Source organism: Danio rerio, chromosome 1 (genome assembly GCF_052040795.2).
Source record: "Danio rerio strain M-AB ecotype USA chromosome 1, GRCz13ab, whole genome shotgun sequence".
In the NCBI taxonomy this organism is placed as follows: Eukaryota; Metazoa; Chordata; class Actinopteri; order Cypriniformes; family Danionidae; genus Danio; species Danio rerio.
Genome location: NC_141021.1, coordinates 55,242,869 through 55,255,762, shown reverse-complemented (window position 1 = coordinate 55,255,762; position 12,894 = coordinate 55,242,869). Strand labels below are relative to the sequence as shown.

The window sequence follows — 12,894 nt, the reverse complement described above, 5'->3', positions numbered from 1 at the left end:
CTTGATGTTTTAATGTAGAGCTTTTAGGTACAAATGTGTACCTTTTGAAAAGGTACAGTGACAGCTCTCGTACCTTTATTTCTGAGGTTGTGTTTAAGAAAACATTTAAAGCTTTGTCAAGCAAATTTAGGCTATACATAACATCACCTATAACTGGCACACTGTTTTACAGTAAAGTACATTCCTGTAATAGTCTGTATGTTCATTATGTTTGATCTGTTCTGTATCAGATCAAAGTTAAAGGTGTCATATAATAAAAATCTGGAATAATAGCTGAATAATAAAAGTTAAGTGCATGGTAATGCGTATTCTCCTGACCCTACACACCATTGTCTCGTCTGAATATTGTGGAGTGTAAAAAGCAGGTTAATTGGAACAAAACATTTGATTTAACATATAGGATCATTCATTTGCATGCTAACAGCAGTGTTTGATTGGTCATAACATTGCCTATAGCCTGTAGTAATATAAGCCTACAACAATTTTCCTTCATCCCCCATCCCTACTTATTTTCTAAGTATAACACAGTTTATTATATTTGCTATTTATGTGGGGCTCTTATTTTGGAAACAATAGGCTTCAAAGTCCGTGTGAACTGGAGGTTGCTCGGACTTTTATTTCAGTATGTTGAACAGAAACTGAAACAGGACCGAAATAAATAGCCGTGATATGATGGATGTTAAACTAAACTGGCCTAAGTGTGTGTGTGTGTGTGAATGGGGGAGTGTATGGGTGTTTCCCAGTATTGGATTGCGGCTGGAAGGGCATCTGGTGTGTAAAACATATGCTGGAATAGTTGGCGGTTCATTCCGCTGTGGCAGCCTCGGATATACAAGGGACTAAGCCAAAGGAAAATGTATGAATGATGAATATCACGTTATTGTAAATTAAAGAGTTATCATTAGGTTACTGCGCTTTACCCTGCTTGTTATGTTGACTTCTCTTTTCCCCTTTTTTTTTTTTTTTTTTGATAATTAATTGAGCGGCTACAAATTTTGTCTGAAATGCAAATAGGCTTGAGTAAATGTATCCTGTTTATGTACTTAATTTTGCACAGCATCTTTAACCCCTTATAGTAAATGAATTTATCGATTATAATAAACCGAATTAGACTAAATATAAAGGAAATTTTACAAACAAAAAATCCAATTTGATTATGCTTATTTGCTTCACAAATATTCTAGGCCAGGCAAATGCTATTTACATAGCCTAGCCTTAAACATTGTTAAGCGTCACAGGTCTTTACCATTATGTCATGTATAACAATGCAAATCTAGTAAAACTAGTTGTCCTACAGGTGTTTCTGAAGCTCAAGATCATGTTTGAGGAAAGAAAAAGTGGGCTTGTCCATATGGATCAATATTTTTTATTTTGTTGCTTCAACCAAAATACAAACTGAAATGTGCCATCTGAGTGTCGACAGTGAAGTAAAAAAAAAAGATTGACAGGGATTATACCTGCTTTGACCAAAGAGTCAACACTTAAGCAGGCTGTCCATGACTCATATCAGACACATGGAAGTATAATTAGGCTCAGAAAGACCCAATAAAATGAGCAAAACATCCAAACCAATAAGCTGAAAAGCAAACCAAGCTGAAAGTTACAACCCACATCAACACTGGATATAATAACTAGCAAAAAAACATATGAACTAGCAGCCACTGAACAAAATGAAGGACAAACAAACAATAAACACCATTCATTCATTATTTTTCAGGGGTTGCCACAGCAGAATGAACCGCCAACTACTCCAGCATATGTTTTATGCAGCAGATGCCTTCCAGTCCCAACCCATTACTGGGAAACACACATACACTCTGGCATTTACACACACACTCATACACCATGAACAAATTTAGTTTACCCATGCCATGGGGAGAACATACAAAGTCCACACAGAAATGCCAACTGACCCAGCCAGGACTCGAACCAGCGACCTTCTTGCTGTGAGACGACAGTGCTACCCACTGAGCCGCCGTGCCACCCCAAATTCTGACTCTATTATATCATTTAATAATTACACATCATAACATTTATCAACATGGGATGAGAATTTAATCCATAATACATTGAACAAAATAGTATAGTACTTTTATTTTTATTATAGTCTCCCAGTTACCTTCCCCATTCTTAAGCAGTAAAAACATCTATTGATTAACATTAACATCTTATATTAGATACACACAGTAATAATAATTTTTAGTTTATAATAAAAACAGTACAATTAATCACTGACAAACCCTTAAATCCAGATAAGCCCAACTAAAGCAACCCAGCAGACACACAACATCATAGGATGTTAATATTAGGCTAGATTTAGGTCGCCAGCATCTAAGGCGAAGCTATTTTAAGATCTAATAATGACGTAAAATGATTTTTTTATTTGGTTGATTATAGGTTGTGTTGTGACCAAAATTCAACATCAAGCTAACATCTTAAACCAACGTCATATTGACATCAAATACTGACATTTATTCATCAGGTATGGCAAACAAAATTCAACATCTAATAGACGTCATAGTGGTAACATCCACGCAATATCAAGCTGTAACATCATTAGATGTCAATATTTAGTTGTTTTTAGGTTGCGTTAGTAACCAAAATGCAACATCTGTCCGACGTTGGACATTGATGCAGGCCTGACATTGGGTTCTGACGTCAACCTGATTTTCATTTCCAAACAAAATGCTACGTCCCACTATGTCGGGGTACAACATCAGACATCATGTTGACGTCCTGTGCCTGCTGGGAAGTTGCAATAGACAACATTTTAAAAAAATTAAACAAATAAAGCTAAAATAAAAATAGAATTTGAAAGAAAAGAAAATGCAAAGAAATTGAAGCAGAAAATTTCATAATAAAAACAAGATAAAAACAAGATGGGCAAAGATGGGTAAGAATGCCATACACAGTAGCATGTGGCAACATGTTGCACGAACATCTTTAAAAAAAGTGTTTTAAAATAAGGTGAAAAAGATTAAACTAAACATCTTGTCTGCATTCATTTCATTCATTTTCCTTTAGCTTAGTCCTTTATTTGTCAGGGGTCTCCACAGTGGAATGAACCGCCAACATCTTGTTTAATAAAAGCATATTAAATTATTCAAACCCTTTGGTTCAAATATGCTCCCATTTGTACAAATAAAACAAGGTGCAACATGCAGCTTCAGAATGGCATGCAACTAACGTGAAACCAACTTCATTATCAAAAAATATATAAAAAATAAAAAAATGAACAGTATACACAACAGTATTTTTTTGCAACATCCTACACAACAATCAATGATAGGGTGATGTGATTTTTTCTGTATCCGATGAGGTTCACCCTCCTCTGACTGAACTGGAGAAGGAAACTCTGAGCGTCTGCTGTAAGGTTGATAATAAAAACTGTCCATCTGAGTTTTTCTGAGGAATGTTTTCAGGCTTAGACTTTGAATCTCCTTCATGAGATCAGTGCTAATGTGGTAGGTGCGATTCTGATCAAAGTTTGACGGGTTTGAGTGCTGTGTCACATAAATTCTTTCAAATCTGGGTTGATTGAACTGATATTTTAATGAGACAATGATGCGGTCGGTGTTGCTGTCATCCAAATATCCTGTGTAATCTTCAGTGAGATATTCAGGCAGTAAGTCTGTGTTGTGCAGGTTGCCCACCTCATAGTATGGTAAATTAATGTCAGGAAGAAGTTTATCCCAGTTTTGGAAATGACGAAAGCCAAAATCTCCATTTTTAGGATTGCACAGTGCAGTCATACGCTGATTAGAGTCAATCCGAACACATTCCTGAGCAAACCACCACAGCAGCTTCAGTCCGTGTCTGGGATGCGGCTGACCAAACCTGGACTCTTTCAGATCAGATAAATTATACAGTGATCTCACCATTTTCACCACAGTTCTGTTGAACAATCATGGAGAGAATAGGTGGTTAGTGCATATGCACTGCAAACAAATGCAGATATTTTCTATTACAATTATAGGCAAACTACAAAATACAAAACAACACAGCAGCTTTAAATTAATTTACTGTAAATCAGCTCATTTCCTCAATGGAGTAAATGTGCACAGACTTTTTATTTTCATTCAGTAAGCCCAAGGGCTTCCAGTAAATTGTCTTGCTATTGCAAAATTGTTATATTAAATTAAAAATCTGTAATCTTCACTGCCTCAATAATATACAATATAAAGTGGGTCTCAGACTGGATAAGAAGAAGTGGATTAAATTCCCTTATTCACCGCCATGTCATTAAAATATGAACATTTATTTCATCCCAGTATTTTCAATGGAGTTTCTGCACTAGCCTGCTGGTCCTGACGGTGCTGATGTTTGCAAGGTCTTTCATCTTGTTTTACACTTGAACAACTAAATGAATGCTTAAGTTTATTTAACTGATTGCATTTTAATTGCATTACCACATCGAGACTGTAAAAGGAACCTTATGAAATTGAAAATAGTCACATTAACCTTTATTCTCTCAGCAGAATAATAATAGTCTCTGCAGAATAAAGTCTGTAGGGTGCTAGACTGACCATTTGTCGAAATTGGTCACTCAAACAGAGATATAGCAGAAAGACTGATCCTCTAAACCGCTTTTGAAGGACGTCAAGATCAACTGTGACTGTAATTGCTAATTTTCTAATTCATAAAATAAACGAATTACATAAATAAATAAAGTCTCTCACACAATCCAGTACTCTTACCTTGTCTCATATCCAACAGTAACACTTCTTTGTATGTCGAAACTTCTACAAGGACTTCTAGAGTGTGGTTGGGGACACTGCTATATAAGACCTAGTTTGTTTTCAAGGTTATAAATCAATAAAATATGTATATCAAATGTAAAATGACTCCACCTCACCCTGCAGCAGCAATGGAAATGTTCAGACTCTGATAATGGATTTTATGAGTGGACCTTCAAACTGATATTGCTCCACGTCATGCAGATTTCTGCATGATGAATATAACAAAAAAACAACTTTTATTAATTTCATATAATATTACAACAGAACTGGCACATAAATGAAATCTTAATTTAATTCAACTTCTTACACCTAAATGAATGACATTTTTCAACTTAATTTATCACAATTTTTGGTCCTACTTTATAAGTGGCCTTAAATATTAGCCTATATACTTACACCGAAATGAATCATCTGTTACAATGTACTTATAGTGTAAATGCATGTATTTACATTGTACTTATGCTTGATTAAATTACATGTATGTAATTACAGATGTAATTAATTTCTGTAATTTCATTTGTTAATGCACTGTTGACCATCCCTTACACCTTAACCCCCTGTTAAACCAACCCAACCTGCCCATAAACATACCCATATCCCAACTCAAGAGCACCACATGTTCTCAAATACATTATGAACACAGTAAGTACATTGTATTAATTTTTTGATGCAAGTAGTAGTTATGGACACTTAATATAAAGTGGGACCCAATTGACTTGAGTGTAATAAGATGAAATAATTTGTAAAATGAATGAATGAATGAATGATTTAATGAATGAATGAATGAATGAATGAATGAATGAATGAATGAATGAATGAATTAATTAATGAATGAATGAATGAATGAATGAATGAACGAATTAATTAATTAATTAATTAATTAATTAATTAATTAATTAATTCATTAATTCATTCATTCATTCATTTATTCATTTATTCATTTATTCATTCATTCATTCATTCATTCATTCATTCATTTATTCATTCATTCATTCAGTCATTCATTCATTTATTCATTTATTCATTCATTCATTCATTCAGTCATTCATTCATTCATTCATTCATTTATTCATTAATTCATTCATTTATTCATTTATTCATTCATTCATTCATTCATTTATTCATTCATTCATTCATTCATTCATTTACTAATTCATTCATTGATTCATTCATTTATTCATTCATTCATTCATTCATTTATTCATTCATTCATTCATTCATTCATTAAATACTTTAACCAGAGGAAGTTATCTTAATTATATATAATTTCATTTCATTCACTAACTCAACCGTAGACATTGATTCATACACCTCTGCACATCAAAATTAAATATTAGGGATTTGATGACATTGCAGCTGTCAGTAAAAGTGTATAATTCTCAGCTCCAATGAAATCTCAGAGATGAACTTCAGAACATCACTTAATATTGAAGTTTTACTTAATATTGAACGATTTCAGCACTGATAAGATGATGAGACTGATCCTCCATTTTTAAGAGTTAATCTCTTGACAACTCAATCTTGCTGTAAAAGTGAAAAATAAAAAAAAAATTCAGATTTTATTTGCACGTCAGATGTTATGGAGATTTTAATAACATATATTTGTTTTGTTTGAAAAACATATTCATATTAACATCTTCCAGAGTGCCTTGTGCCACTGCATGCAACTAGTCTGTTCTCCCAAACAGATTTAAAAAAAAATAATAATAACACAAAATGACTACAGAAGCAATGGGAGGATGTACACATTGACAAGGCTTGGGTGGAGCTGCAAACTGATATTGTTCCTGCATGTCAGATATCTGCATATCTAGCAGAAACCTTATAAACTAAGTATATAACCCATAACAAACATAGTATTGTTTTGTAATTGGGGTCAAGTGGCAGTTAAGTGTATGTAATATAATACAAACATAAATTGTTTAGAGAAACAGCCATTCCTGCTCAGGCTAACTGGTTATTCAGGTCTAATTGGTTTACTCATGGCATCTTTTTTCGATGACTGTGCTTTAGATTATGGCAGCCACTTCTACTTTCAATTAAAGTAATAGGTTGGACTACAAAATCCTCATCTGCAAGCTACTCGAATGCTGTGAATATGATTATGAATTTGATTTTACACTTTTTAATCCAATGGTTCAGTTTGACCCAACGTTGGGTCACAACCCAGCCTCTTTTAAAGTGTACTGAAGGCATAGATTCATTTACAAAACACTAATGCTGTGAATATGATTGTCAATCAGTTCTTGTTTCAGCTTGTGTATATGTGTGTTTGTGTCTATTAAATATGTCATAATAAAGATTTATCTGATATCAGTTTACATATAGACTTTAAAAGATGCTGGGTTGTCGTAATCCAACACTTGGTCAAATATGGACAAACCCAATGTTGGGTTAATTTTTTTTTTCAATGAAATTCAAATTATGCTTTTTAACATAATGGTTGAGTTTGTCCACATTTGACCCAACATTGAGTCACATTAACCCAGCCTCTTTTCTTTTTAGCGCATAGGTCTCAAACTGGATTCCTGGAGGGCCGCAGCTCTGCACAGTTTTGCTCCAACCCTAATCAAACACAGCTGATCCAAATAATCAAGGTGTTCATGACTACTAGAGACGATTAAGCAGGTGTGTGTTGGAGGTGGTTGGAGCTAAACTGTGCAGAGCTGCGGCGCTCCAGGAGTTAAAGACCACTGTTTTAGAGTGTACTGAAAGCAACTTTAGATTAATTTACAAAACATGAATGATACAAACTTGAAAGTGAGTTTTAATTTTTTTTTTTAATTTCAAACCAAGCCACATCACCACACAACAGGAAAGAAATGAAAACCAGGAAATGAAATTAATCACTTGTGTGCTCTATCCTCTAATAATTCAGCAGACTGAATTATTCACCAAAACCCGGAACTATAGGCTATATATAATGGCACGTCTTTGAATGTTTACCAGCCATTCAGAATCAAGCATTCATCAACCCCGTAGCATAATACAGATAATTAAATATAAGGCCTGTGATAAAACTGATGATAATAATCAGATGAATGTGAGCAGATTAATATCAGCACAGCAGCTCTTCATGCTTAAAGAATGGTACACCAGGAGCTATCTTCTGCTGGCGGAGGAGGACGAGGAGAAGGAGTGTGATTTACTGGAGTGCTGTAGGACTGATAAACAGAATGTTGTTGATAGTAAAATGGCTGCTGGTTGTTGGTACGATTGCCAGTATTGGAGACCTTGGAGAGAAAATCCTCCCTGCTCATGTTTTTGATGATCAGCAGGAGGCCATTGCTCACACGGTAGGTTTTGCTGCTGTCAAAATGTCTCTGGTCGCTGTGTTCAGTCACATAAACCCTGTTCAGTTTACCATTGCCGTCCTGATGCACAATAATGCGGTCCTTGTTACTGTCAGGGTTATAGTGGCTGTATTTTTGCCTGACGTAATTTGGGAGCTTGTCTGCATTTGAGTAATTCAGGTTTCCCACTTCATAGTATGGGAGATTTTGAATGGGCACGATGTGATCTTCATCTTCAATTCTGTTATTAAACTTGTGGAAGCCAAACTCTCCAAACACCGGATTGAATTTGGGTTTAATTTCCCCAAAATCGAACAATATATATTCACGAGCAAACCAGTAGAGCAGATTGAGGCCATGTCTGGGCTCTGGCTGACCGAAGCCTGACTGTTTGAGCTGGGAGAGTTCATTCAGTGTGCCTTTCACCATGATGGAGGATCACTGTGAGGGAGAGAAAGAGGAAATATATATTTTAAAGAATATTGTGAACTCTAAAATAAAAAAAAAATGCTGGTTTGTTGTAACCAAACATTGTCAACAAATATGGATAGATCAAACCATTGGGTTAAAACGTGCAATTTCAATTTAATTGAAAAGAATTAACCCAATTTTAGTGCTGGACACGTATAAAAAATAAGTATAAAATAAGTATGGTATAAAAAGTTTGTTTTGCAATTTAAGTGCGTATACTGTGTTTATTCATTATGTATATGCAAATACACAAAAACATATATATATATATATTTGAGAATGTTTTTATTTATATTTTGGTATATATAATATATGTGTATATGATACCATGACATATAAATTTAATAATATATGTTTTATTGTATATTTGTGCTTCTATGTAAGTGTGTGAGTCTTATATATATTATAATATATGCATATATTATGTCAAGAACAAACTTTTATTTTGGATGGGATGGGCGTTTAATTGGTCTCAGATCGCACAAGAAGCACTGCAATAACATTAATTATGTCTTTAAAATATGATAATTTATTTTACCCCAGTATTTTCAATGGAATTTCTGTGCTAGCCCTGTTGCTCCTTATGGTGCAAGCGATTACAACAGTCTTTCATTTTGTTTTACGCTTAAACAACTAGTCTATTTAACTGAATGGATTGTAATTACATTACAACATCGATGCTGTAAAAACAACCTTGTGAAATTGAAAATAGTCACATTTAGCTTTCATCGGAGGTTAATGGTTGGTTTTAAAAGTCTAGCTGTGCATAGAGCCCATTAATCTTGTCCAAGCAGTAATAATTTATTATTCTTTGAATGTAATATTTACATTTAAAGTTGAAGGAATGTAAGCCATTTTTATTAGTTATGGTGACTATTGGGCTTGACCCTTTATTTGTTTTTTCATATTTTTGCAATATAATTCAATACAAACTACAGTAGTTGGGGGGAAAAAAGTTCAGCTTCCCTAATCAGAATTTATCATTAAATCATCAAAGAAAAAAAAAAACAGATTCCTTAAGAAATTTTGTTTTTAACAAAACAATAGTTTAAACTTCCATTGTTCTCTTGAAATCACATTAATAATTTGTTGTAAATATGAATAATTATTTTATGAAATACAGGATGTGAAATATTTTCATTAAAGGAGAGTGAAAAGAAAGTCAGAGTAGTTATAGTATTATAATTCGATTTCTCAAATAGTAAATGCCCCTATAGCTGTGTGGAGGAAAAACATGCTATAAAGCAACATAAGCTCACTCTGTGATTATTAAACACACAAAAGTTGTACCTTACAGATGAAGAGTGCTCCTCCGAGTGTTTTTGCAGTGATGATCTGTAGAGAACTGAGGTCACTGTCACTGAGCAGCAGTATTTTTTTAATCATCTTTTTACAACACACCCACTTCAACAAAGAAAAAAAAATGCATGGCTGGGAAATAGAAACTTAAGCAGTTTGGAGGGGAGGCGATTTCTAGGAGGTTATTGTGTCTTTATGAATATGAAAAAAGTAAAAAATGACATATCTCTCTATTTTGGAGATATTATTTATAATATATCCCCTGACAGAAATGAGAGTGAAAATTACAATTAACAATAGCATGTTTATGGTATTTAAAAAAATAGCTCTGTTGTGTTTTGAGTTACTGTAAATGTATTTTTGATACACTAAAAAATATCCATAAATGAGTATTTTGAGATTTACGTTCTTGACAGATCAAGAAGTAGATCACATTAGGAGTTAAACCAGATGCCATCCTTCAAGCTAATGAGTGCTCACGAGCTTGAGGAGAGGCTAATTACCATTCCAGAGAATACTTTGTTACCCCAGAAGACATGCATAATATCCAAACTGCTATGCTTTGAGGAAAACACCTTCATAAAAATGACTGCAGGAGTACAGACAAACTATTAACCGGTCCTTCAAGAGATGATGTCATAATTGATCAGCCTCTGAGGAAGGTTCATTCATTCCTTCACTTTCTTTTCGGCTTAGTCCCTTTATTAATCTGAAGTCGCCACAGCGGAATGAACCGCCAACTTATCCAGCATATTTTACGCAACTGCAACCCATTACTAGGAAACATCCATATACACTCATACATCATGGACAATTTTAGCTCACCCAATTCACATATACCGCATGTCTTTGGACTTGTGAGGAAAATCAGAGCACCCGGAGAAAACCCACGCAAACATGCGGAGAACATGCAAACTCCACACAGAAAAGCCAACTGAGCCAGGTACGACTCGTGAGGTGAGGTCGCTGGTTTGAGTCTCAGCTGGGTCAGTTTGCATTTCTGTGTGGAGTTTGCATGTTCTCCCCATGTTGGCATGGGTTTCCTTCAAGTGCTCCGATTTCCCTTACACTCCGAAGACATGCGCTATAGGTGAATTGAATAAGTGTTTCCCAGTACTGGGTAGCAACTGAAAGGGCATCCACTGGGTAAAACATATGCCAAAATAGTTGGCAGTTCATTTTGTCTTTGTTTGTTAATTATTCTGCACGTTTTACACAGAGGATGCTCTTCCAGCTGCAACCCAGTACTGGGAAACATCCATTCACTCCCAATCAAACACATACACTACGGACAATTTAGCTTATTCACCTACAGCACATGTGTTTGGACAGTGCGGGAAAACTGGACGCAGCTGAGGCTTGAACCAGTGACCCTCTTGCTGTAAGGTGACAGCGCTACCCACTGCGCCACCCTCTCTCTCTCTCTATTTATTTTTTTAACACTTGTGCATGGCATCATTTTCATATCATTCATTTGTTTGTGTGAGGAAAACTCACATAGTGCCATCATTAATTTTAGATTTAATGCTTGTACACTGCACTTACACTCATGTTTGTTCATTGCCGAAGGCTGACTTTGACAGAGTGGCTACAATGTTTGTCAATGACTTTTCTCATTGTCAAGAGTTTTGCAAGTACTTCCAGAAGTAGATGGGCTGATTGTGGATGTTATAACAATGTGAATTCAGAGACCAACACTTTGATTAAAAGGTGCATTTTTCTTTTCTACCGGTCAAAATTGTGGGGTCAGTAGGATTTGTAATTGTTTTAAAATAAGCTTCTCCTGCTCACCAAGGCTGCATTTATTTATTCAAAAATACAGTACGAATTGTAAAATTGTGAAATGTTATTGCACCTTAAAATAACTGTTCAAAAGTTTTTCAGTTTTTTTATAATCAGTTAAACTCTGCTGTTATTTTGGGATTTCCGTCTGGATTTTGCCAACCCAAATTTAAAAGCTTCCCAAATCCACATGCAGAGGTGTAAATGCAAAACTTTGGTTTCATTTTAAAGAAAACGCTTTGAGTTTTCATAAAACACTATTGAAAGTGTTTAAATCAACTATATATGTTGTCTGTGTTATAATAAACCCCTAAAAAAGAGGCGCTTCTTGTATTTTTTTTATAAACTCAAATTTGAAGGTGTACCTTTTAGGTTCTGTGTGGTCTAGCGTGCTGTAATTAATTTTGGTGGTTCCTGCACATGTCTGTAATCATAGGAAAAAAGAAAAATGTCTCCACCATAATGTATGCAAAAAATTATTGTATTCCAACTGAAGAGAGGTGCTGTACAAGCCACATGGACTGATCATTGTTTTCATATTTCACTATTTATTGCTCATTGGGAATCCGACTGGGGGGGTTTGGGAGTCTCTCTATCATTGCAAAGAGTGTTCCAGCAAGCAATAGCCGTCATTTCACCGGCTAGGTGAAGTAAAGATCAGATCTAGCCTGGCTACGTGTAACCCAATTTTAGCCCGAATAACCTTAAATTTGGTTGTATGTTGTTGTTTTGCTAAATAAAGCTTATGATATGTATGATACTCCATTATGTAAGAGAAGTCAATAACGTTTATGATGTACCTGCAAGTAATAAACGTAGCTTTAGTTTCTCGGTGAAGTATATAGACCCAATCTAGCCCGGCTATGTGTAACCCATCTCTAGCCCAAAAAATTTGCTTACCTGTCTTTTTTTGGCAAAATATCTTGTCATATGTCTGATATTCCGCGAGGCAGTGGCGCAGTAGGTAGTGCTGTCGCCTCACAGCAAGAAGGTTGCTGGTTCAAACCTCGGCATGGTTGGCGTTTCTGTGTGGAGTTTGTATGTTCTCCCTGCCTTCGCGTGGGTTTCCTCTGGGTGCTCCGGTTTCCCCCACAGTCCAAAGACCTGCGGTACAGGTAAACTGGGTAGGCTAAATTGTCCGTAGTGAAAGAGTGTGTGTGTGAATGTGTGTGTGGATGTTTCCCAGAGATGGGTTGCGGCTGGAGGAGCATCCGCTGCGTAAAAACTTGCTGGATAAGTTGGCGGTTCATTCCGCTGTGGCGACCCCAGATTAATAAAGGGACTAAGCCGACAAGAAAATTAATGAATGT

General features: G+C 35.3%; 2 protein-coding genes and 1 long non-coding RNA gene across 7 annotated transcripts in view; 1 reads left to right on the top strand and 2 right to left on the bottom strand.

The window, feature by feature from the left end:
• Positions 1-1,350: 1,350 nt before the first annotated feature.
• LOC147837535 (uncharacterized) overlaps positions 1,351-12,894 on the bottom strand; it is a 29,246-nt gene continuing 17,702 nt past the window's right edge. For 2 of the 4 annotated variants that reach the window (XM_087237772.1, XM_087237775.1), the window contains exon 2: positions 1,351-3,894. In XM_087237772.1, coding sequence (XP_087093898.1) covers positions 3,183-3,881 — 699 coding nt within the window. In that variant the 5' untranslated portion in view covers positions 3,882-3,894 and the 3' untranslated portion in view covers positions 1,351-3,182. Of the gene's footprint in view, positions 3,895-4,697; positions 4,789-9,793; positions 9,831-12,894 lie in introns of those variants that run through there. The other 2 variants (XM_087237773.1, XM_087237774.1) reach the window with 2 other exon arrangements.
• On the top strand, positions 2,892-5,091 carry LOC147837537 (uncharacterized). Its single transcript, XR_015477051.1, has 3 exons — positions 2,892-2,952; positions 3,030-4,687; positions 4,866-5,091. It is a non-coding gene; the product is annotated as an uncharacterized LOC147837537 (long non-coding RNA).
• LOC108179086 (uncharacterized) lies at positions 7,501-9,932 on the bottom strand. 2 transcript variants are annotated; one of them, XM_087237778.1, is made up of 2 exons: positions 9,794-9,932; positions 7,501-8,473 (listed from the first exon to the last, which is right to left on the bottom strand). In XM_087237778.1, the coding sequence occupies exon 2, from the start codon at positions 8,459-8,461 to the stop codon at positions 7,820-7,822; it is 642 nt and encodes a 213-aa protein (XP_087093904.1). In that variant the 5' UTR covers positions 8,462-8,473; positions 9,794-9,932; the 3' UTR covers positions 7,501-7,819. The 2 variants fall into 2 exon arrangements, with proteins under 2 accessions (XP_087093904.1, XP_087093905.1); XM_087237779.1 differs by having other exon boundaries at positions 9,799-9,858.

Bases quoted from the DNA above. Each gene is read 5' to 3' on its own strand.
- LOC108179086 (XM_087237778.1), bottom strand. From the start codon at position 8,461: ATGGTGAAAGGCACACTGAATGAACTCTCCCAGCTCAAACAGTCAGGC.